The following is a 23,569-nucleotide window of genomic DNA, read 5'->3' on the forward strand; positions in this document are numbered from 1 at the left end:
TCTACCTTATTTGCTGTGCTCACATCATCAGCACTCCATTCACACCTGACATCTGCAGCTGAGGACCAGAAGACATGGGACTTCCAAGGATTCCAGAAGATGTTGCAATAATTCTACGCTGGATATGGCTTCACAGAAACTACCTGATCATCTTCATCACTCCCCTTCTTATTTTGCCCCTGCCGCTGGTCATCCCGACGCCGGTAAGTGATTTTCTGCGGGGCTATTTTGTGGAAATGCGCAACGGCCTTTAAACATGTTCGCCAACATAGTTTCTTTTGCAAAAGCATTTACATTTGGCTTCACTTTATTTCAATGGTCCCTGTAACACATTCTGTAGACTATAAGTAACAGTGCACCTACATGTCTCCTAACTCTCATTATAGTGTTAGTGAGTAGTAATAGATTGGTAGGGTTATGGTTAGAATACATGTCTGTTGGAGGACCATCACAATAAAGAGTTATCAGTAAGCATACAGTCTTCTAATACTAAGAGTTAGTTGACATGTAGTTGTTACTTAGTCAACCGAATGTTCAAAAGGGACCATCAAAATTAAATGTTTGTGTGATTTATTTTATATTTTATTTGTAATAGTCAAATTACTGAAATAGGACAATGTGACATCAGAATTTTTTTTTTTTTTTTTTTTTTAATCTGTGAGGGCTGGACACTATATTTACTCAGCTTGCGGAGGTCATCCACATGTCACAAACAAAGAAAATGAGGACATGTGGCACACAGTTACTCAAGATCTTCAGACCAGGTTACTCTGACCTTGAGACCTTCAGCTGAAAAAATAAAGCACAAAATTTGAATAAATTATTGAAATTGTTAATTTAAAAAAAAAAGATGTATCAGACATTTAAGACCCCCCTCCAATGGCTAAAGTATTACAGCATTACTTTTTGTATTTATTTATTTGAAGAAGAAAAAAAAACTTACACAAGCCTGAATTAAGTATCCATCATGATACTCTTATTAATGTTTAATTTAAGCTTACTGTATCATATTTGAATTGTTACACAGACTTTTATGGCATTAGATCAAACCTGTGCTGGAAAACCTGTTGTACACAATCTACTACATGCTTAAGCAAGTTAAAGGTCTTTTAGTATTATTTTAAATGATCTCTTTGCTTGTGAAATCTTTTTTAAAAACAAAACTTCAATAAACTGTTCCATTAAAAAAAAAAAACCTGACATTTCATTTTTCAGGTTTTACAGGGTTAAACATATAACACTGCATTTTCTCCAGAGATAAAATGCCTCCATAAAATAAAAACACCCATAAAAGTAAATGAATTAAAAATAGTTTATAGTCGTTTATGGTCAAGGGTTACTTTTATCAGCATTCTGAGAATGATAGATGTGTATAAATAGGTCTTCAAGAGATACAGTAGTGACCCCTGGTATCTTCAGATGGAAAAGATAATCAATCCCACCTTTCCTCCCCGTGACAACCTAAGATGTCATAGACCTGAGATCACATCTCAGATGCATCTAATTTACATTCAATAATTCTCTTCTACAGAAATATGTCCTTCAGCTATGTGAATACACTGAAAAAGAAGAAGAAAAAAACACTTTTTTTGTTGACTCAACCTTTGTAAATGACAGTTATACAAACTGAAAATAAGTTGTCTGTGACATTTTTTTTTTTTAGTTGAGTCAACTTGACATTATTTGTTTTCTGTTCCTTGTAGCTCTTTGTTATTTGTAGTTCCTTGATTCAACTATTCTGTAGCAAATCTTTAATAGTTGAGCCCAATGAGGTTGGGCAGTTAGCCTCATTGTGTAAGTTTGTGGACTTTGTAATGGTGTTTAGCAAAAAAGCATAATTTCTGCTAAGAAAGAAACACAGATGATCAAGATTTCAGCCTTATAAACTCTAATAAATCAATAATATTACTTCTGACCAATATTTTACCAGCACAACTTTGTTGCAGCAGGTCAGATCTTCTGAATTTGAACTATATTACAGGGGAAAAAAGTGTTTTGCCACACACAGACATCAAGAATCAGCATTTGAATCTCATCAATGGTGACTTTCATGCCGCAATGTATGCTGGGAGCCAACATAGTATTTAAATGATGGCTCCCAGCATGCAATGTGGCATGAAACATGTCACCATTGTTGAGATTCACATGCTGATGTCTGTGTGTGTCTAAAGATCATTCCCACAATGTATTTAAAAATCGAAATTCAGAATGACTGATCTGCTGCATAAAACTTTAGTTGGTAAATATAATATAACATTCATAAATAACCCCTTTGATCATGAATACAATAATAACCCTTACGCAACAAAAATATATTTCTCAATATATTAGTTGACAATATATTTCATGTGTCTCCATATATTGTGAAATTTACATGGTAATATATATTATGATATATTGTATAATAATATATTATATATATGCAAGTTATATATTGCAATATATGGGACAATACTGCAATTATTGCCGTTTTCATATATTGAATATATACATATTATTATACTATTCAATATATTGCTATGTATATTGAAATATATCCTACAATATATGAAATTATATATTGGAAGAGCCATTGTATATATATGTAAATATATATGTAAAATTATATGAGATAATATACCTCAATGTACTGGATAATATAATCAGATTTATATGGGAACATATGTCTTAAATATATTGATTTATATTACATAGTATATAATTATCATATATATTGTATACATGGTAAATATGAAATAATCTAATGTACACTGTCTGTCATATATTTTAAAATATAACAGATTAAAATATAATATAGACATATTTTCTAAATAAAGAAAATATATTGAATGTCATGCACCATCTGATTTGGGCTATTGTTAATCAACCTCTGTAAACATATGCAGGAGCTTGCTTAACTCATAAAAAATACTTTGTTTCAATAAACATACATGAAATAATTCAGTTTTGTTTGTATATCAATGTATTTTAATATATGAATCAATATATAGCAATAGGTTGTCCATCCATATATTGCTATATATTTTCAAATATATGAGGAAGTTTCTGATACATTGAAATATATTTTCTAATGTATTGCAATATAAATTCTAGTATATTGCAATATATTTTTGTTTCATAAGGGAAACTACTCCCCTTTATAATGCTGTTCTCTAGATCACCTGATCTTTGGTTACAGCATTCTTTGCAACAAATTACATGTTTTGTTAAATACTGTTACAAACTCACACAATACATTAAGAGTCAAACTGCCCAACTAAAGGAAACACTCATCACCAAAATGGTGACCAAACATTTTCAATAGAAAAGTCTACATCTGAACCTGTTCATTCTTAACAAGAACTTCTGTTTCCAAAAGACACAAAATGCAGAATTGGCTCAACTACAAAATATTTGTTACAGATTAGTTACATCTCTCCAGAAAACAAATAATGTCACATTGACTCAACTTAACATTTTTTTGTGTCACAGACAACTTATTTTCAGTTCGTATAGCTGTTATTTTCAAAAGTAGAGTAAACAAGAAAAACCTTTTAAACCAAATTAGTACTAAGATTTTTGTTGTTGTACAAGTTTTTTACAGTGTGGATTTTTGCTGAACCAACAAAACAAAACCAGTTTCCTCAACTTTTTCCAAGTTGTGTTTTTTACTATGGTGGGATTTTTTGCTGAACCAACACAACAAAATCACCAAGTTTTGTCACAATCCATAAAAGCTTTGCGGACATATGTGTTTGACGAATCAACTTGAATTCCCAAAACATTTCAGCAGGTTCTGTAGATCAGGGGTTTTCAAACCATTCCTGGAGCCTCCCCAGCACTGCACATTTTGGATATCTCCCTTATTAGACACACCCAGCTCAGGTCATGGAGTACTAAACTAATCAGCTGATGAGTTAATACAGCTGTGTTAAATAAGACACCCATCCATCATATGCAGCGCCCTAAGAAATGCATCTCAATAGATATGTTTACTTGCACTACTTTTCCAATCCAATTTCAGATTTTTAAAGGGTTGGGCTTCTGTATAGTAAAAGGCGCTGCATATGATGGATGGGTGTCTTATTTAACACAGCTGTATTAACTCATCAGCTGATTAGTTTAGTACTCCATGACCTGAGCTGGGTGTGTCTAATAAGGGAGACATCCAAAATGTGCAGTGCTGGGGAGGCTCCAGGAATGATTTGAAAACTCCTGCTGTAGATGATCTGGTTCGATTTTGGTGAAAATCGGATAAATGCCTAATATTTTGCAATCAAATAGTCTCAAGCCAAAGATAAGGGAATACCTATGCCTATACCTCTTACCTTTTGACACATATGACTATTGTTCTTCAGGAGGCAAGATGTGGTTTTGCTATCATCCTGATGGCGCTGTACTGGTGTACAGAGTGCATGCCGCTGGCCGTCACTGCCCTGCTGCCTGTCGTCCTCTTCCCCATGATGGGCATCATGGAGTCTTCAAAGGTATCTATCTATCTATCTATCTATCTATCTATCTATCTATCTATCTATCTGTCTGTCTGTCTGTCTGTCTGTCTGTCTGTCTGTCTGTCTGTCTGTCTGTCTGTCTGTCTGTCTGTCTGTCTGTCTGTCTGTCTGTCTGTCTGTCTGTCTGTCTGTCTGTCTGTCTGTCTATCTATCTATCTATCTATCTATCTATCTATCTATCTATCTATCTATCTATCTATCTATCTATCTATCTATCTATCTATCTATCTATCTATCTATCTATCTATCTATCTATCTATCTATCTATCTATCTATCTATCTATCTATCTATGAATGGGCAAGCTACTCACATAACAAGTGTTTAAAATAAATATGCATATATTTATCATAAGAGATTATCAGTTGTATTATTGTGGTAACAAGCGCAAAAGGCAATGAAAACTATTTTAAAGTAATGACGGATCACATGGCCAGAGAGATTTACCCACATCAGCATGAAATCTTTTGTACAAGCGTTATCTCTAATGATTTGAGAACTTTAGGCCATAAAAGCAGTTTTTATGAACACCTTGGAACATGTCACCAGACAGCCTGTGATATAGTATATCCCTTATCGTTCCATCATTGACTGATTTTAGACACTCATGAGTCAATCTAATGAGTCTGTCAATAAAGACAGGACACTGCACTGTGCACCGTATCCCATAATTCAATGCTCTCAACTTGACTTGAGTTCCCATCTCCCGAATGAATGGTTTTGGACATCTTGGCCTTCTTTCTCAGATTGCCAACACATTTTTACACAAAACTGGATAAAAATTGTTTTATTTATAAGAGGTTTACTGTTTAAAACGATTATCATTGTGTATTGCGTACAGTTTCACATATTATTTTTAAAAACAGTACACAGTATACTACAAAAAGCCACTTAGAGGATATGGTGGTGGAAAAAAATGAGATAGAAGGAAAATTATATTTCAGTCCTTTCAGTCTTCTGATAGTATGGAAGCTGTTACTTTAAGTAAGTAGAATATCTAAAGTTGACTAGAAATAAAGTGTTACTTAGATTTTCTCATATTATTTACATCACAAAAGCTTTGTGAGGGAATAGTCTTTTGGGATGAATGCTAAATTTTCGCATGAGAACACAAGCAGTGAAGCCTCCCTATCATCATGTCTGTTTGGTTGCTCCGTAGTATATGCACTGTAAACCCTCATTTGAGTATGGTAAACTTAAAGGGGTACTTCAGCGCTGGGAAGATGAATCTGTATTTAAACTGGGTCATCAATGCAGTAGAAATGTGAAATTATTTTTGAATTTGGTGCCTTCTAGACTGAGAAAAGACAGAAAATGTATTTTTGTCCCATGGGGATGAAAGACTACAATTCCCAGAATGCTTCGCTGCCCTGTGAGGCCATTCCCAACACCACCAACTTCATTACTGTGACTGAGTTAGAGAAGACACTATAATTAAAAACTGAACGTGTCTGTTCAATATAATGAGTGAGTCACCGCGCGAGTATCACAGCACTGAGCACTAACTGCATGAGTGATGAGAGCTGAGGTAATCGCGACTACATTCGCGGCATACATTCACAACGCCAGTTCAGTCTGGCACGCGTTTCAGTTCATGCCTTTGCAAGCTTAACTTTCCTAGAAATGAATTTGAGAAGTTAAAAGACTTACATTGCTCACCATAGCTCCGTTTAAATGATCCTGTCTGCAAGCTGAGCTCTCTCTGCCAGCTGAGTGTTATCTCCCCATCCCCCATGCGCGGATTCAAAACATGCGGAAATGGCTCCCTCTGCTGGCTGTAGTCTTTAGCCTTTGGGCAAGCATTCCTCCTATGATGCAAAAATCGTCATTTTGCATCATAGGAGGAATTTTTCCAGAAATAAAATGCATAAATCTCTCGTCTCAGGGAGATATGAGGGGGGAAAGCACAATAATTTGAATATTCTCCAGGGTTTCTACTGATACAAAGCCATATGCTAATCGCTGAAGTAACCCTTTAAATTAAACCAAGTAGTTTGATCAAATGAACTTTTATGAGTATTTAGAACTTTCTTTTTCTTATGAGTTCACCAAACGGACACAATTTAAGTAATATGAATTGTTTCATTGTTTTGAGTTTTATGAACGTTTTTGTTTTAATTTAGACAAAGCTTACATTTAACTAAAACTGGACTGGGATTTCTATTCCTCAGAATGCTTACACACTCAAAAGGGAGAGTTCATGTTAAAATTACGTGTTGTTTAATGTTGTTTTGTTTGTGTGCAAGATTAATTTAAAATGGGAGTGTTTAATGTTTTGCTAGGCTAATTTAGAAGAGTTTCTGTTATGTGGATTTTTGGGGGTGTTACCATCATGCGCTTAGTTTGAGAACAGATATAGTCTATGGTGAATGTTCTATACAGCCGTAATCATTTAGCAATTGCAATGCTATGCTAATACTATCAAAAGTTAGCATAGTTTCCAATTAGCAAGTTAGCATTTACTAAATTAGCTAGTTAAATCTAGCACTACTAGAAACATGTTTGTTGAGATTACACAATCATTTTAAGTTAAATGTATTCATTAGCTTACACAAATATTTTAAGTTAACGGTAATTAAAATGTATGAGTTACAAAATTAAAAACTGCCAGTTTAAAAAAGAAGGCTAGTATTGCCTTTTGAACCCAACTACTAAATATGACATTAAGTGTGTTACTTTGTGTTTTAGGTGTGCGTTCAGTACCTAAAGGACACCAACATGCTGTTTATTGGGGGTCTGCTGGTGGCTATAGCGGTTGAGCACTGGAATCTCCATAAGCGCATCGCTCTGAGTGTCCTTCTGGTAGTTGGAGTTCGGCCTGCTTTGTAAGATCACACATAATGAAATCTTTCGCTTCATATCTGTCTCAATCACACACTCACTTGTATTTTTTCTTCTGTCTGTCAACTTCTGCAGGCTGATGCTGGGGTTTATGATCGTAACAGCCTTCCTCTCCATGTGGATCAGCAATACGGCCACCACAGCCATGATGTTGCCCATTTCTCAAGCAGTTCTTGAACAGCTCAGCGCCACAGAAGGAGAATCGGATGAGAAAGAGCTGAGAGAAGGACAAGATAATCAAGCCTTCGAGTTGACCGAGGTCAACATCAAACATCCTTTGGACAATATCTCTGGAGACAAACCCAACAGTATGTCTGACACTTTTAAACTTTAAAATTATTATAATGTTAACTTGTGCATTATCTTAACACTATATGTGACTAATTATAAAATCACAGGAAATCAAAATATAAACATCTTTATATTTTACATATATTTAAGACAAAAATTAGTTTTTTATTGAACTTATAACTGACCTTTTGGCAAAAACACACATTCAAATGCATTTTCTACAATCTTTTTTTTTTCTGATGCACTGCCGTCACTACAATGTCAAGCACATGGCAAATAGATTTTAATTTTATTGGCTGAAGGTTGTGTCATGATATTACTAAAATAAAATGCAAACTTTAAATGCAGTTTTATTGGGTTTCGAAACATTTCTAAAATCTGTTTAGAGTGTGTTGATCTTTTAAACCAATGAACCAGTGCTTAATACATGATTTTAACTGATCTCGGGCCAGTTTTATAATGTGGCATAAAACAGACAGCAACATAAGCGTTGGCCCACATCTGGGCCGGATCTGGGCGACACTATGTTGCTGTCTTGGGTTTATTCAATTATTTGTAGAAATTATTTCACTTTCATGAAAACATTTGCAATTGTTTGGGCTGTGTTCTTATTGCCTTGACACCATTTTGACTGGAAGTTGTCAGAGAACACGCTGAATGAAAGAAAAATGAAAAAGAAGAATGAAAAATTTTGCAATGCATTTGGTTCAGTTGATTTGGAGTGTCGAAAAACAAATTTTGACCACAAACGATAACACAGGAAGCAATAGAACCCATATTCTGTGACCTGTTGAATTCTCTGACCATAGTAGACGCTAACCCTACCCCTACCATCACTTGACCCATTCTTGGGTCACAGAATTTGGTGTAACACTAGTTTTAGCCACCCGAATGAGTGTTGTTACAGCATTTCCACTATTAACCAATAGAGGATCAGTGGTAATAAAGCACAGTCTTCAAACTTACATCCCTCCTGTTTTTAATCTTGACAGACAATCCAGATATGGAGACAAGAATCAATTTCCTCTCTGAATGCAGGAGAAAAGACCGTGAAGCGAAGTACCTTCGTCTGTTTAAAGGAATGAGTCTATCTGTGTGTTACTCCGCCAGCATTGGAGGAACTGCCACCCTAACGGGCACCACACCAAATCTTATTCTCAAGGGCCAGATGGATGAGTACGTCCTGTTATGACTGTATTGTATAAAAGAAAGAAATTAATTTCTCTGATAAAATAATTAATAATAGAAAATAAAATAAAAATCCCCATTATTGTTTTGATAATAATATATATATATATATATATATATATATATATATATATATATATATATATATATATATATATATATATATATATATATATATATATATATATATATATATATATATATATATACATCCCTCCTGTTTTTATATATATATATATATATATATATATATATATATATATATATATATATATATATAGTTATTTATTAATAACTTTTTTTAATGCATTGTTGTGCACAATCCATTTGACCTACAACATAAAACTGCACATACAGTATTGGAGCAAAATTCTAAAATGCACATAACATTTGCACTTTTTTTAACAGGATTTTTCCAGATAACAATGACGTGATCAACTTTGCCAGCTGGTTCGGTTTTGCCTTTCCTAACATGGTGCTGATGCTTGTGCTGTCTTGGCTTTGGCTGCAGTTCATGTACTTGGGCTTTAAGTGAGTAACTTGCATCCTTTACATTAAACACAGTGTGTCCTAGACATACGGGGAGTGTTATTAGTTAGATCAGTGGTTCGCAAGCCTTTTGACTTAAAGGGCTCCTATTATTCAACACAACTGTAAAAAAAGAAAAGAAAAAAAGTAGCCTAACCTCAACCCAATTTTGGCTGCTATAATTATTTTAACGCTGTTAATTTCTTTGTATTGCCAATATTCTTATTCTATGTTACAACAATAGATATTGGAGGGAAAATAAATAGTATTTCATGTAGATTTTTGTATATAACCTGCCTGGCCAAAAAAAAAAAAAAAAGCATAAATATTTTTTTTTAGACTAAATGCTTAGACTCTAAATGCTAAGAGTCATTGATTGGATCATTATTGCTGTGATTTTTGTGTTTCTAGCATGTTATACGTTTGGCAACCGTTCTTCTAACCCTAATAGACGTTAAACAACCATGTAGGAAGACACATCATGGCCATTATTCCAGGATGACAATGTCAAGATTTATCAGGCTCAAACTGTCAAAGTATGTTTGGGGAAATAATTTTCACACATTGAAAGTCTTTGGGATGTGCTGGAGGAGACTTTACACAGTGCTGGACTCTTGGATCGTCAATACAAGATCTGGACCAAAAATTGATGCATCTCTTGATGGAAATAAATGTTGTGATGAATCTTGACATTGTCATCCTGGAATATGTCTATGGTGTATCTTCCTACATGGTTGTTTAAGAAATGAAAAGACACGCTCTATCAATTAGGTTTGGAAGAACCGTTGCCAAACATAACATGCTATATAAAAATCCCTGGTCTAATGATCCAATCATAGATTCTTAGGAATTTGCCTCTTCTATATAAATCCATACATCATTCAGTTTTTTTCAGTGTATAACCATATAGTTTCATTAAACTAATTATATAATATCAAGATTGAAGACTGAGTTGAGTAGGTGTACCTAAGAAAAAGCTAGTCATGAAACTTTCTAAAAAGTTTTACAGGTAGAAATCTGAGTTTGGTTTTAATGCATTCTCTTCATCTCCCCAGCTTTAAAGAATCTTTTGGCTGCGGTTCAAAGAATGAGGGAGACAAAGACGCTTACAGAGTGATGAAGAATGAGTATAAAAAGTTGGGTAGGATGTCTTTTGCTGAGGGCGCCGTTCTTGTCATCTTTGTGATCCTGGTAATCCTGTGGTTCACTCGAGAACCAGGCTTCATGCCAGGCTGGGCTAGTGAGCTCTTCAACAAAAAAGGACAGTGAGTACACTTCACCCAAAAACAACCAGTTTACTTTAGGAAAAAAAAAAGAAAAAAGAAAAAAGAAAAACAACAGTTCTGGTCCTTAAATCTGCATTTTTTCCAATTATCTCTTTGTCTCTGTAAAGGTATGTCACCGATGGCACCGTGGCCATTTTTATGTCAACCCTGTTCTTCGTCATTCCATCTCGGATAGACTTTCTCTATTCAATCAAATCACATGATGAACGTGATGAAGAAGCTGAAGGAGTTGAGCAGGAAGGTAAGGTGCTTCTGCTTTCAGAGTATTTGCGCAGGATATTGTGCTATCGGTTTAAGCCAGGTCTTAATCCAGAGCCACTGGTCCATGTGTTTTATAAAGGAGAAGCAAATCAGGAAAAGAAGAAGAAACTGAAGGGTACGCCCACTCTACTAAACTGGAAGGTGGTGCATGATCGCATGCCCTGGAACATAGTCCTGCTCCTGGGGGGAGGATTTGCCTTGGCAAGTGGAAGTGAGGTAAGAGGAAAACAGAATAACATTACAATGGCAGTAAATGCACATTGTGTACATTCATTAGTATGTGTTAGTATTCATTAGCCAGATTTACTAATAGCTTGAGTCAACGCAAACCCTCTTTTGTCATTAAAAAACTACTGTCAGGATTTACTAAAGACACGCAGTGAAACATTAGCACTGAAAAGACAGAGTTATTTTTGCAGCTGACCTTGTCACATATGCATTTGTAGAAGTTTCTCTTTCAGAGGCAAAATTTATGGGAGGAGAGTATTTAAATAACTCATGCAAGGTGATTTACTAAGGTTTACGCTTGTCAATTTAATAGTATTTTGGCACAAAAAAAGCAGTCTTAAATCAGATGCTAATTTGCAAACTAATTGTTGGTAGATTGCGTTGGTCATTATGGAAATGATCTGGCTGCATCTGTGTTCTTAAAAGTCCTCATGAAATCAAAATCGATCTTATTTACTTTGTTAGCACTAAAGACTGTAAAAAAAATAAGAATACTAAAAAATACTTTTATGAGATAGGAATTTGGGGTTTTCATGAGCTGTATGCCAAAGTCATCAGTATTAAAACAATAAAAGACCTGAATATATTTTAGTTGGTGTGCAATGAATCTAAAATAAATGAAAGTTAAATTTTTATCATTACATTATGGATAATACTGAACTTTTATCACATATGCTATTTTTTGAGAAGGACCGGTGTATATATATATATATATATATATATATATATATATATATATATATATATATATATATATATATATATATTGACATGATGTGATGTGTGGCGTAGCAAGGTGTGGCTAGGCCTGTGGTGTGGCGTGTAATGTTATGTAATGTGATGCGTGATGTGTAATAATGTGTAATGTAATGCGTGATGTTTGTCTAGGTGTCTGGACTATCGGTGTGGCTGGGTGAAAGTCTGGCCCCTCTGCAGACCATCCCACCCTTTGCCATCTCTCTGATTCTGTGTTTGCTGGTGGGAACATTCACAGAGTGTTCCAGCAACACGGCCACCACCACGCTATTCCTGCCCATTCTTGCCTCTATGGTGAGTATACAATGTGCAGAAACTTACCAAACCTTTTCTACAACATACAGTGCTTCTGGTAAGTATTCACAGTGCTTCACTTTTTCCACATGTTATTATGTTACATTCTTATTCCAAAATGGATTTAATTGATTACTTGTTTCCTCAATTCTACAAACAACACCCCATAAAGTCAATGTGAAAGAAGTTTGTTTGAATCTTTGCAAATGTATTTAAAAACAAGCCAACGAACAAAACAAATCAAATCACAGTATTCACAGTCTTTGCTCACTACTTTGTTGAAGCACCTTTGTCACCAATTACAGCCTCAAGTCTTTTTGAGTAATGATGCTACAAGTTTGGCAGACCTTTTTTTGGGCAGTTTCTCTCATTCTTCTTTGCAGGACCTCTCAAGCTCCATCAGGTTGGATGGGGAGTATTGGTCCACAGCCATTTTCAGATCTCTCCAGAGATGTTCAAGTCTGGGCTCTGGCTGGGCCACACAAGGACATTCATAGAGTGGTCCCGTAGCCACTCTTTTGTTAATCTTGGATGTGTGCTTAAGGTCGTTGTCCTGTTGGAAGATGAACGTTCACCCCCGTCTGACATACAGAGCTCTCTGGAGCAGGTTTTCATCAAGGATGTCTCTGTACATTGCTGCATTTATCTTTCCCTCCATCCTAACTAGTCTCCCAGTTCCTGCCGCTGAAAAACATCCCCCACAGCATGATGCTGCCACCACCATACTTCAATGTAGGGATGGTATTGGCCAGGTGATTTCCTTCAGACCTGATGCTTGCCATTCAGGCCAGAGTTTAATCTTTGTTTCATCAGATCAGAGAATTTTCTCATGGTCTGAAAGTCCTTCAGGTGCCTTTTGGCAAACTCCAGGCGGGCTGTCATGTGCCTTTTACTGAGGAATGGTTTCTGTCTGGCTACTCTACCAAACTAGGCCTGATTGGTGGAGTGCTGCAGAGATGGTTGTTCTTCTGCAAGTCTCTCTTCTCTCCACAGAGAAATGCTAGAGCTCTGTCTGAGTGACAGGTGGACTCAATCAAGTTCTAGAAACATCTCAAAGATGATCAGTGGTGTCATGGCAAAGGCTTATGTGATTTTTCTCGTTTAAAAACATTTTTTTTTTCCATAAGATTTTAAACAAACTTATTTTACGTTATCATTATGGGGTATTGTTTGTAGAATTGAGAAAAAAATATGAATTTAATCCATTTTGGAACAAGGCTGTAACATAATATGTGAAAAAAGTGAGGCGATGTGAATACTTTCCAGATGCATTATGCATTACACACATTCATTCCTCTAAAAAGTGAATATAAAAAGATGAATATAAAAGATGAAGTGTTTAACTTGCTAACAGGTATGAAAGTGGTAATAATGTGTTGTCTCTATTTCTCAGGCCACAACCATCGGGCTCCATCCTCTCTATGTGATGCTGCCCTGCACGATCAGCGCGTCGCTGGCATTCATGCTTCCTGTAGCCACTCCACCCAACGCAATTGCTTTCTCTTACGGCAACCTCAAAGTCTTGGACATGGTATGGTTGACTACATTTTATATGAGTTTTGATGTTCCATTAGATATCATAAAGTTTAAGTGGAAATTGAATTTGAAATGTGTGTATATCGCAAAATGAGTGGCTAATTGTATTTTCCTTCCGTCTGAAGGCAAAGGCAGGCTGCATTCTCAACATCATTGGCATTCTGTGCATCAACCTCGGCATCAACACATGGGGAACGGCCATGTTTAATCTGGGAACCTTTCCTACATGGGCCAATGCCACAATGCAAAATATCACACATACACCATAAGCATCTTTGCATGGTTCAGTGAGAATACTGAAGGGAAAGAAAGGGGGGGAAGGAAAGGAAGCTAATCTTAAAATGCCATCATTATATGCATAGCAGTGTCAGTGTTAAGAGTGTGTAGCGCCCGTCCCCTCATCAGTGCCCTATGGAGCAAAACCTCAGTTTTTCTCAGCATCTTTTCAAGTACTAAATGTAGGGAGTGGCCAGTAAGGATTTACAGCCTCCATTTAGTGTTCGGAGTTACACATCACTCATTTACACCTTTAAAGTCACTCAAGTATGAGGACTTTGTAAATGTGAGTTGGCTCTATGTAGGGCTTTTGCTGCCCCGATGTGGGTCAAATCGGTCCATTTTCAGGTTCATACAGAACCTTTTTTCTACATGCTTTTTGCCTTTGGTTTTCACAAGTAGGCTTTCTGTTCTTCCATTTGTGCTGGTTCACGAAATTTTATTTAATTTATAGGGTCTGGATGAGACCTTTTATATTTTAGATCCCTTTTTGGATCACTGCCTATTTAATACATTTTAATACACAGTTGAATCATAAATCGTAATGTGTAAAGTAGCACGCCCCTTAAATACAAGTGTTTTTAATACTTCAATGTAAATTTCACAGCAATTTTCAGAATATGTGCTTTTTGTCAAATAAAACTAGTTTTGTGCAAACTTGTGAGAAATGTCATTTACAGCACCTGCACTAACGATATTGCTGATGAATGGGAGCATATTTAAGTACTGATGTCATATAATTTCAGAAATTGCAATTCATTCTTGGGACCTGCATTTGCTTAAGGTTTTATTCTAAGTGTTCCTGGTCTGCAGTGGTCAGTATCTATCAGAAGTGGTCCAGTGAAGAAACAGTGGTGAACCGATGACAGGGTCATGGGTGGCCAAGGCTCATTGATGCACGTGGGGAGTGAAGGCTGGCCCATGTGGTCCGATCAAACAGGCGAGCTACTGTAGCTCAAGTTGTTAATGCTGGTTCTGATAGAATAGAGTCAGAATACACTGTGCATTTGTGTATGGGGCTGTTGAAAACAGTTGTTCAGCTTAACATTTCTGCTGAAACCCTGATTTAAACCGCTTTTCTTTTTTTCCCAAGAAGCTTTGATGAATTGAGTGTCCAAAAATGATTTCTTGTTGAATAAACCCCCAACACATTTTTTTTAAACTATATTTAAACTATTCTAATACAACGAAGTATCTAAATTTGCTGGTACTAAACAACAAGAAAAAAAGACAACTTCAGTCATTTCCAAAAAAATTCAACATATACATTTATTTCTCTTTATTCCAGACTGGCGTTTGAACGGTCCAAAACATACATTTTATTTTCTCCCCTCTCAAAATCATTTACAATCAATCACAATCATAAATAAAGCTGGTACATGTCAGACTAGAAACATTTTTCAAGTGATTCCTCCATTTCACACACTTACACAAGTCCTTGAAAGCCTCCTCTTCATTCATAAAAATGAATGAAAAACAGGGTTTCTTTAAATCCTCCTCCTAAATGCACTTTTTGCACTATGAATACAAGGATAAGACATTAAATCTGATGAGAAGAGATGGCATCTCTTGATCTCTGTGAACTAATCTTCTTTAGACAGCTGAAAACGGCTATTTCTTTCCGTGTTTTTTTTTTTTTTTTTACAAAGACAAAAAGAAACCACACGAACCAGACGTTTGAAATGTCAAGGCTTGTAACGTGTGCCGTGCTCCCTTTTCGGCAGACGTTTTTCACAAGCGTTGCTTTATCTACACCTCTCGTTCGCAGTTAACGAATGATGTATAATCACGAACTTTACGCAGACATTCGAACGCAAAACTATCCGCAGATCCATGTGCACCATGGACTCCTCGAATCGATTCGACTTCATTTTTTGCTTGATTTTTGTTTTTATCCACATAAATAGTCAACATCTCAAAATTAAGCAAGTTTGTTCACGTATCAAAATATATCTAATGCAACACAAATCTATCAATTATGTCAAGGTCTCACCATAAAATAATATATTCTATTTAGGATGAAAAGTTCACAAGTATGAAATTCTGATGTAGCTTATTCTGACAGGGAAAGTAATACTCAACATCAACAATATTTAATGGTCTTATCTGTGTTAAACTGCGAGGACGGCGCACTTGGACGCCCCCCACACAAACACACACACAATCATTGAATCAAAACCCCAACACTAACATGCTCGCACACACACACACAAAACTAGCAAAACCTAAGTACCATTCACATTACAACGCCTTGCCCATAAAAACATGGGACAGGAGTGAATTTGCTCATGTTTGGGGTAAGTTAGAAAATATAATATATCTATATTTGCTGATGTGAACAATGGCAGTGTGAAATCAGAATAAGATATGTATGCATCAGACAACAAGACCTTATGATACGAAACTCTAGATCTCAAAAACAGGCACGGTGCACTGCAGGCAGCCGTCTGACACTGATCCGAGGAGGGCGTGACTGCTGGGCAAAGACATGTGATTGGTTCTTAGGTCTGTCAGTCAAACTCTCTGCCTCAGTCCCGTCCCACCGGTGTCCTACGGGCCTCCGCTGTACGAGTAATCTGCTTTGTTGTGCATGACCAGCTTATTATCCACAAAGTAGAAGCTGTCGGACTGCGTCTCGTAAGGATGCACGATCATCTCACGTACTGAAATAAGAAAGAACACGTCAGAGAGCTCATAGCACTATTAATACATGCACATAATGTTATAATTATTAAGCTTTTTTAAATTTAAAAAAAAAAAAAAAAACAGATGCTGTTAGGTCAATGACAATGTTTATTCACTTTTTCAAAGAAGTCAAAGAGAGCTATAATAATATAATAAACCTCATTAAAAGAATGAAATCTTTGACATAGTAACAATATGTATGCAATGGATTATTTTCTGTTAAATTTCATAAATAATGTATTAAATTATATATACACATATGCAGTGTATATATACATTTATAAACATTCAACCAGTTTATAAACATTCATTATACACACATACATATATGTGTCTATGTGTGTACATATATGCACTGATCAAGCATAACATTATGACCCTGAGGTGACATGAATAGGTGACATGAATGACCCTGATTATCTCTATCACAGCACCTGTTAGTGGGATATATTAGGCAGCAAGTGAACATCTTGTCCTCAAAGTTGATGTGTTAGAAGCAGGAAAAATGGGTAACCATCAGGATTTGAGCAAGTTTGACAAGGGCCAAATTGTGATGGCTCTTGTGGGGTGTTCCTGGTCTGCAGTGGTCAGTATCTATCTGAAGTGGTCCAAGGAAGAAACAGTGTTGATCTGGAAATAGGGTCATGGTTGGCCAAGGCTCATTGATGCACGTGGGAAGTGAAGGCTGGCCGGTGTGGTCCGATCAAACAGACGAGCTACTGTAGTAAGTTAATGCTGGTTCTGATAGAAATGTTTAAGAATACACGGTGCATCACAGTTTATTGCATATGGGGCTGCAAAGCCGTAGACAAGTCAGGGTGCCCTTGCTGACCCCTGCCCACCGCCGAAAGGGTCAACAGTGGGCACGTGAGCATCAGAAGTGGACCACAGAGCAATGGAAAAAGGTGGCCTGGTCTGATGAATCACGTTTTCTTTTACATCACGTAGATGGCCGGGTGCGTGTAGGTCGCTTACCTGGAGAACACATGGCACCAGGATGCAATATGGGAAGAAGGAAAGCCGGCTGAGGCAGTGTGATGCTTTGGGCAATGTTCTGCTGGGAAAGCTTGGGTCCTGCCATCCATGTGGATGTTACTTTGACACGTACAACCTAAGCATTGTTGCAGACAATGTACACCCTTTCATGGAAACGGTACTCCCTGGTGACTGTGGCCTTTCAGCAGGACAATGTACCCTGCCACAAAGCAAAAATGGTTCAGGAATGGTTTGAGGAGCACAACGAGTATGAGGTGTTGACTTGGCATCCAAATTCCCCAGAACTCAATCCAATCGAGCATCTGTGGGATGTGCTGAACAATCCAGTCCGATCGATGAAGGCCCCACCTCGAAACTTACAGGACTTAAAGGGTCTGCTGATCTTGGTACCAGATACCACAGCACACCTTTAGGAGTCTAATGGAGTCCATACCTTAACTGGGCAGGGATGTTTTGGCAGCAAAAATGACTAACACAATATTAGGAAGGCGGTCAATGATATGCCTGATCGGAGTATATATTAGTGTTGTCAAAATATTGTCCGCAATACCAAATCGGTACTAAAATCTTTAAAAAATGTGACACTAAGCGCTGTTGAGCTGTAATCGTAAACATCTCTGACTTGCCATTGTGCTCAAGCGCTCATCAGATGTGCCTATGATTTGCTACACTGATCAACGCACAGCAGGGTTCGAAAGCACACTTAAGTGTTTGAAAGTGTTTTGAAAGTAAAAGCAGGCATAGACCAGCGGAATGGTAGGCTGATAAACACCTGCATTCAAACGCTCATGTGTGTACTAAGCATCACTGATGTATATTCACAACACGTTTGTGAAGCACTGATCATTGTAGCCAATCACAGACATATTAGATGAGTGTGTGAGCACAATGGCCAGTCAGGTGTTTATGACTCTGCTCAGCATTTAAAGAGTCATTTTTTTTTTATTTCAGTACAGATTTGGTATCACAGTCAGTACTTTTCACAACACTCGCGTGTGTGTGTGTTCAAATTCATAAACAGAAGAGTGAAGTACGGTTAAATAAAAATGTATCAATGCAGATTATCACTAAATATTTGCGTAGGCATTTTTATTTGAACTATATACCACAGGAATAAATTACTAAAATATATTTTAAAAAGCCATCTTAAGTTTTAAGAATATTCATAGACGGTTTTTACAGAATTTTGATCAAATAAATGCAGCCTCTGTGAGCAGACAGTGAGAGAGAGCAAGAAAAAAAATCTTTGTGACCCCCAACCTCCGTTTCCAATGTTCATGGCACTTACTGAGATCCTCTGAGAGCGGCGGGAACTCATAGATGTGCTCGCATGTGTTCTTGCTGCTGGGGATGCAGAAGCCAAACTCAAAGTCGAAGCTCTTCAGCAGCTGTTCCCGGAAATAGTGCCTCTCTATCATCCTGAAGTTATTGATGGGGATGTCCCCTACTGTGAACTCAACACTAAAAACACAGAAAACAAGACAGGGTAGAACAAGATATTCAGTTCAGAGATTTGGCTCTTCAGTGTTGTATAGTTCTTCACTTGCATTTATGTATAGTTCTTGACTTGTGGAAATTTAGATGGCTGTTAACTTATTAAATTGCCTATGACTGCTCAGCATTCCTTTCCTCAGTGTATCATGTGAACTGGATTCATTATTTATAATGAGAAGCTTATTGCATCTACCTCTACATTCTGCCCTTTAGCGTGATTATGGGATTTATTCAACAGGCTTAATTTAGAGAAATTATTTATTTTTTATTATCATTTCTGACAATCATGGGACTGTTGTAGTGGAATATGAGATGGCTCCACTAATGAATACCTGTCCTTTCATATGCTACTGTGTTTATTTTCTAAATGTTTAATATCTTTGCAAGAGAGGACAATATGATATTAGGACAGGACTATAATGATGAACTAATTTAATAATATCCTGGTCAATGATATGCCTGATCGGAGTGTATATTAGTGTTGTCTAATAGAATATATGGGTTCATTTTTAGTAACGTCACTCTACTGTTATAATATAGTTTTGATTGGTTGAACATGACCTTTTGGTTATCTAAACACTTTATATTTCCATATTAACACAACTTATTTCTGCGATTCTTTCAGAAATCATTCTAATATGCTGATTTGGACACAGTGACACATTTTTCTAGCCTGGACTCTCATACATTTGATTTGTACAGAGAGTCTGGCCACTCTCCATTGACAAGCATTAACTTTCTTGAAGGCGGTACTCTGTTGAGGTTTAAAACTATTAGATCTGCCCAGAGCTTTCTGGATCTGCCATAACCAATCGCTAACGTTTGGTCGTGACGCATGTCATCTCAAATTAGTGCACAACATTAATGTCATCGTTCTCAGCCACTCCCTCTGTTCCCTGATTGGACCGGTTAAAATTTGACCAGAGAAAACCAGAGAATATACCGCAATCCCAGACGGAGTAGAGAAGGAAAATGAAAACTGAGTGGAAGTATGTAGGAGGGCAGAGCCAGGCTAACATTTTTCAGGATTCTTTGATAAATAGAAATTATATAAAACAGAAATCTTCTGTAAGATTATAAAACTTCTTACTAAACATTTCAGAAACTGAACATTTCAGAAACTTCTGATCTACTGGGTCACGCACAACCATCTCTAGGGTTTACAAAGAATGGTCAGAAAAACTGAAAATATCCAGTGAGGGTCAGTTCTGTGACTGAAAATGCCTTGTTGATGCCAAAGGTCAGAGGACAATCACCAGACTGATTCGAGCAGATAGAAAGTCAACACAAATACAAATAACCACTCATTGAAACCGAGGTTTGTAGAAGAGCATCTCAGAACGCATCAAACCTTGAAGCAGCGGAGCTATAGCAGCAGAAAACACGCCGGTGCCACTCCTGTCAGGCAAGAACAGGAAACACAATTCACACAGGCTCACCAAAATTGGACAATAGAAGATTGAAAAAAGGTTGTCTGGTCTGGTCTCATTTTCTTTTGGCACCTTAGTACCAACTGAGCATCATTTAAACCCCACAAATTACGTGAGTATAGTTGCTGATTATGTCCAAACCTTTATGATCACAGTGTACCCATGAGTGTATCTCACAGTATCTTCTGATGGCTACTTCTGTAGAAGAAATTCATTTTCACTGGGCCTTAGTAGGCCTCACTAGGCCTTAGCTGCAGTTTAAGCTGGCCTCGGCTGAGCACCAAGTAATCAAGGTCTGTCGCTCGTAAAAAAAACCATCAAGGCGTGAGAAACAAGAGATATTACATTAGTTATAACATCAAAGCGTGAGAAACTAGAGATATTACATTAGTTGTATGGGAAAAATTGGTGTGAAGCGCTGGGAAACTGTCATGTTACTGGAAAGCTGGGGATGTTCCACAGATAAATATGATACGTGACAAAGTTTGTATATAATTGTGGATAAAACTATGAGGTGACTATCAAAAAAGATGAATAGAATGATGCCTACTGGATGAGAAAGAAAAACAAGTGGCAGTTGGCCACCATTACAAAGAAGGCTAGATAAGTTTATGAATAGAGCAACTGTGGCAAAGAGTGTGGGGAGTAATGCACCTGCAATGAAATCATGAGCTAGAACTGTATAAAAGTGTGCGCTAAGAAAGAGATGGTCAGATGTTCAGCTGGCATCTCACTTTGTTGTTCATTCAATAAAGTTTATTTCTTCTGAGACCTGGAACTTCGACTTAAAGAACTGGAGACAATCAAGAACTTAGAATTTGCCACGACACTTCCAGCTGGATAACATGCCATGTCACAAAGCTCAAATCATCTCAAACTGGTTTCTTGAACATGACTGAGTTCACTAAAATCAAATGGCCTCCAGAGTCACCAGATCTCAATCCAAAGCACGTTTGGGATGTGGTGGAACGGGAGATAGACATTATGGATGAGCAGCCGACATATTTTATGGATGAGCATTGACATTATCATGTTAATATGAACCAAAATCCCGTAGGGTCCAACCAGGTACTACTAATGAGGTGTGCCTAAAGTGGCCAGTGTGTGAATGTGTACATGTATTTATATACTGTACTTACGTGGCTCCTACTTGACGTAGCCGTAAGAAAGCCGGTGTAAACTGATAACGTACAAACCGTCCAGCGTTTGGATCAACATCTCTTTTATCCCCTCCTTTATCTGAAAAAACAAAACAAAAACAGATAAACATCCCAATGAGAATCAGTTATGACATGATGTACAGGTATGTTCATAATTGCATATGATGAATATGTAACCAAGTGTTAAAAGGGCTAAATCAAATTAGCACAGACAAGCAGACTTTTAATATATATTTTTTTCTCTTATATTATTACTGAAGCTGTGAACTTTCATTGTACATTACATCATGAATCGCATCCCATTTCAAACTTCACGTGACCGCATTACCACCTAGTGGTCAGAAAATGACTAATACCCCCTTATAACTCAAAGACTTTTTTCAAGTAAATAAATAAATAAATTTATAAATAAAATTTAAAAAAAAAACACTTGTTTTGTGATGGCTTTACCTAGTCAAACAAAACTTGGTACGTAAGTAACTAATCGAAAAACCTCAAAAACCTGAACTGCTTGGCCTAATTCTGTGCTTCTGAAATCATTCGAATCCTCATACTCTTTTGATCATTTGTCTGTTCCGACTACAGATGAGGTTAATCCTATTATTGGAACTATATTATTTAACCATTTATGAACATTTATGAAATGTATGAAAATAATAACCATAAAATGAATAATAATATTAATAATAATAATAATAATAATAATAATAATAATAATAATAATAATAATAATAATAATAATAATAATAATAATAATAATAATAATAATAATAATAAAGGGACCCATGACTCTTCAAAGAGAATAGTAAAACCGTAAATGGTGTCTAGAAAATGCTGGAAAAGTTTGTAATATACAAATGTCAAAAGTAAAATGACTTGCTAAATGCTAATAAATACACACTGTAAAAAAATTATTAAAGACAGTAGTCAAAAGTTTGAACATAATTCATTACCAAAAAAGTTTATTTTGACTAATAGCCTAATTTTCTACCACATACAAATTAATAAAATTAACAGCTAGCTAGCTAACAACAACTTGCTTTGCACTTTTTTTTATGTTTTTAACTCTCTCCAGTCTAAACTAGGCTAAATAATTTTGAGAGGCAATTTTTCTACACATTGTCATATAAATAACCTGAAAATACTGTAGTTCATTAAGATTAAATCTTACTAAAAAAATATATAAGCACACTTATATTCTTATTTCAAGAGGTGTTCTGAGTAAATACTCTAGTAAAAGTACAGATACCCCACCTTTTAGTACAGTAGTGAAGTAGTTCTACATCGTTACGATATATCTCTGCTCAACATGGCTATTTACAGGCCCAAAACTTGGATAGAATTGGCGAAAAATCAAGCCAGCCTGTGTGCTCAGGTAATAACGCACGCGCGCACACACGCGACTGGAATCAGTAACCTGCTGGAAGTGTTCGCTCGCACTCACCTGTGGCTGGTGGTTTGGTGATCTCAAACAGTATGGTTCCGGTCTCCATATCCCTGATCTTGAACCGTGTGAAGTCAATATTGTACACATTGTCTTCGGGACTACACAGATAGTCTGTGGGGGGAAAGAGAAACAAATTTAACTACATTTACAAATTAATGTAAATGCTCCCTGCTCCCTTAAATCATTATATATAAATTTGTGAATCACAATTGTAATGATTACATCAACAGTTCAATTTGGTACCTTTATCATTTATTATTATACAGATGAATATAACAGCAGAGACTTTACTGGAAGCAAAGCCAGTAAGCCTTTAAAAAAAATGCCCAAAAACCTTTAAAGGTGCACTATGTAGTATTTTTGCAGTAAAATATCAGAAAACCA

General features: G+C 36.4%; 2 protein-coding genes across 2 annotated transcripts in view; one reads left to right on the forward strand and one right to left on the reverse strand.

Moving 5' to 3' along the window:
- Positions 1-14,620, forward strand: slc13a2 (solute carrier family 13 member 2). Its single transcript, XM_067422659.1, has 12 exons — positions 1-203; positions 4,338-4,466; positions 7,177-7,313; positions 7,405-7,637; positions 8,613-8,796; positions 9,217-9,339; positions 10,392-10,601; positions 10,730-10,863; positions 10,963-11,099; positions 12,000-12,161; positions 13,555-13,692; positions 13,823-14,620. Exons 1-12 carry the CDS (start codon positions 75-77, stop codon positions 13,964-13,966), a joined length of 1,860 nt encoding a protein of 619 aa, XP_067278760.1. The 5' UTR covers positions 1-74; the 3' UTR covers positions 13,967-14,620.
- Positions 14,621-15,216: 596 nt separating this feature from the next.
- unc119a2 (unc-119 lipid binding chaperone a2) overlaps positions 15,217-23,569 on the reverse strand; it is a 39,224-nt gene continuing 30,871 nt past the window's right edge. The window contains exons 2-5 of the mRNA XM_067424785.1: positions 23,183-23,296; positions 21,718-21,817; positions 18,943-19,115; positions 15,217-16,636 (exon numbers count right to left, since the gene is read on the reverse strand). Of these exons, the coding sequence (XP_067280886.1) occupies positions 16,524-16,636; positions 18,943-19,115; positions 21,718-21,817; positions 23,183-23,296 (500 nt within the window). The 3' untranslated portion in view covers positions 15,217-16,523. The remainder of the gene's footprint in view (positions 16,637-18,942; positions 19,116-21,717; positions 21,818-23,182; positions 23,297-23,569) is intronic.

Source organism: Pseudorasbora parva, chromosome 18 (genome assembly GCF_024679245.1).
Source record: "Pseudorasbora parva isolate DD20220531a chromosome 18, ASM2467924v1, whole genome shotgun sequence".
Classification (NCBI taxonomy): domain Eukaryota; kingdom Metazoa; phylum Chordata; class Actinopteri; order Cypriniformes; family Gobionidae; genus Pseudorasbora; species Pseudorasbora parva.

What these genes read in the sequence shown, in the direction of transcription:
- slc13a2 (XM_067422659.1), top strand. Translation starts at nt 75, where the DNA reads ATGGGACTTCCAAGGATTCCAGAAGATGTTGCAATAATTCTACGCTGG. An exon ending in CTCTGGAGACAAACCCAACA is followed by an intron (nt 7,638 to 8,612) that starts GTATGTCTGACA and finishes TAATCTTGACAG; the next exon opens with ACAATCCAGATATGGAGACA. An exon ending in TGCCCATTCTTGCCTCTATG is followed by an intron (nt 12,162 to 13,554) that starts GTGAGTATACAA and finishes TCTATTTCTCAG; the next exon opens with GCCACAACCATCGGGCTCCA.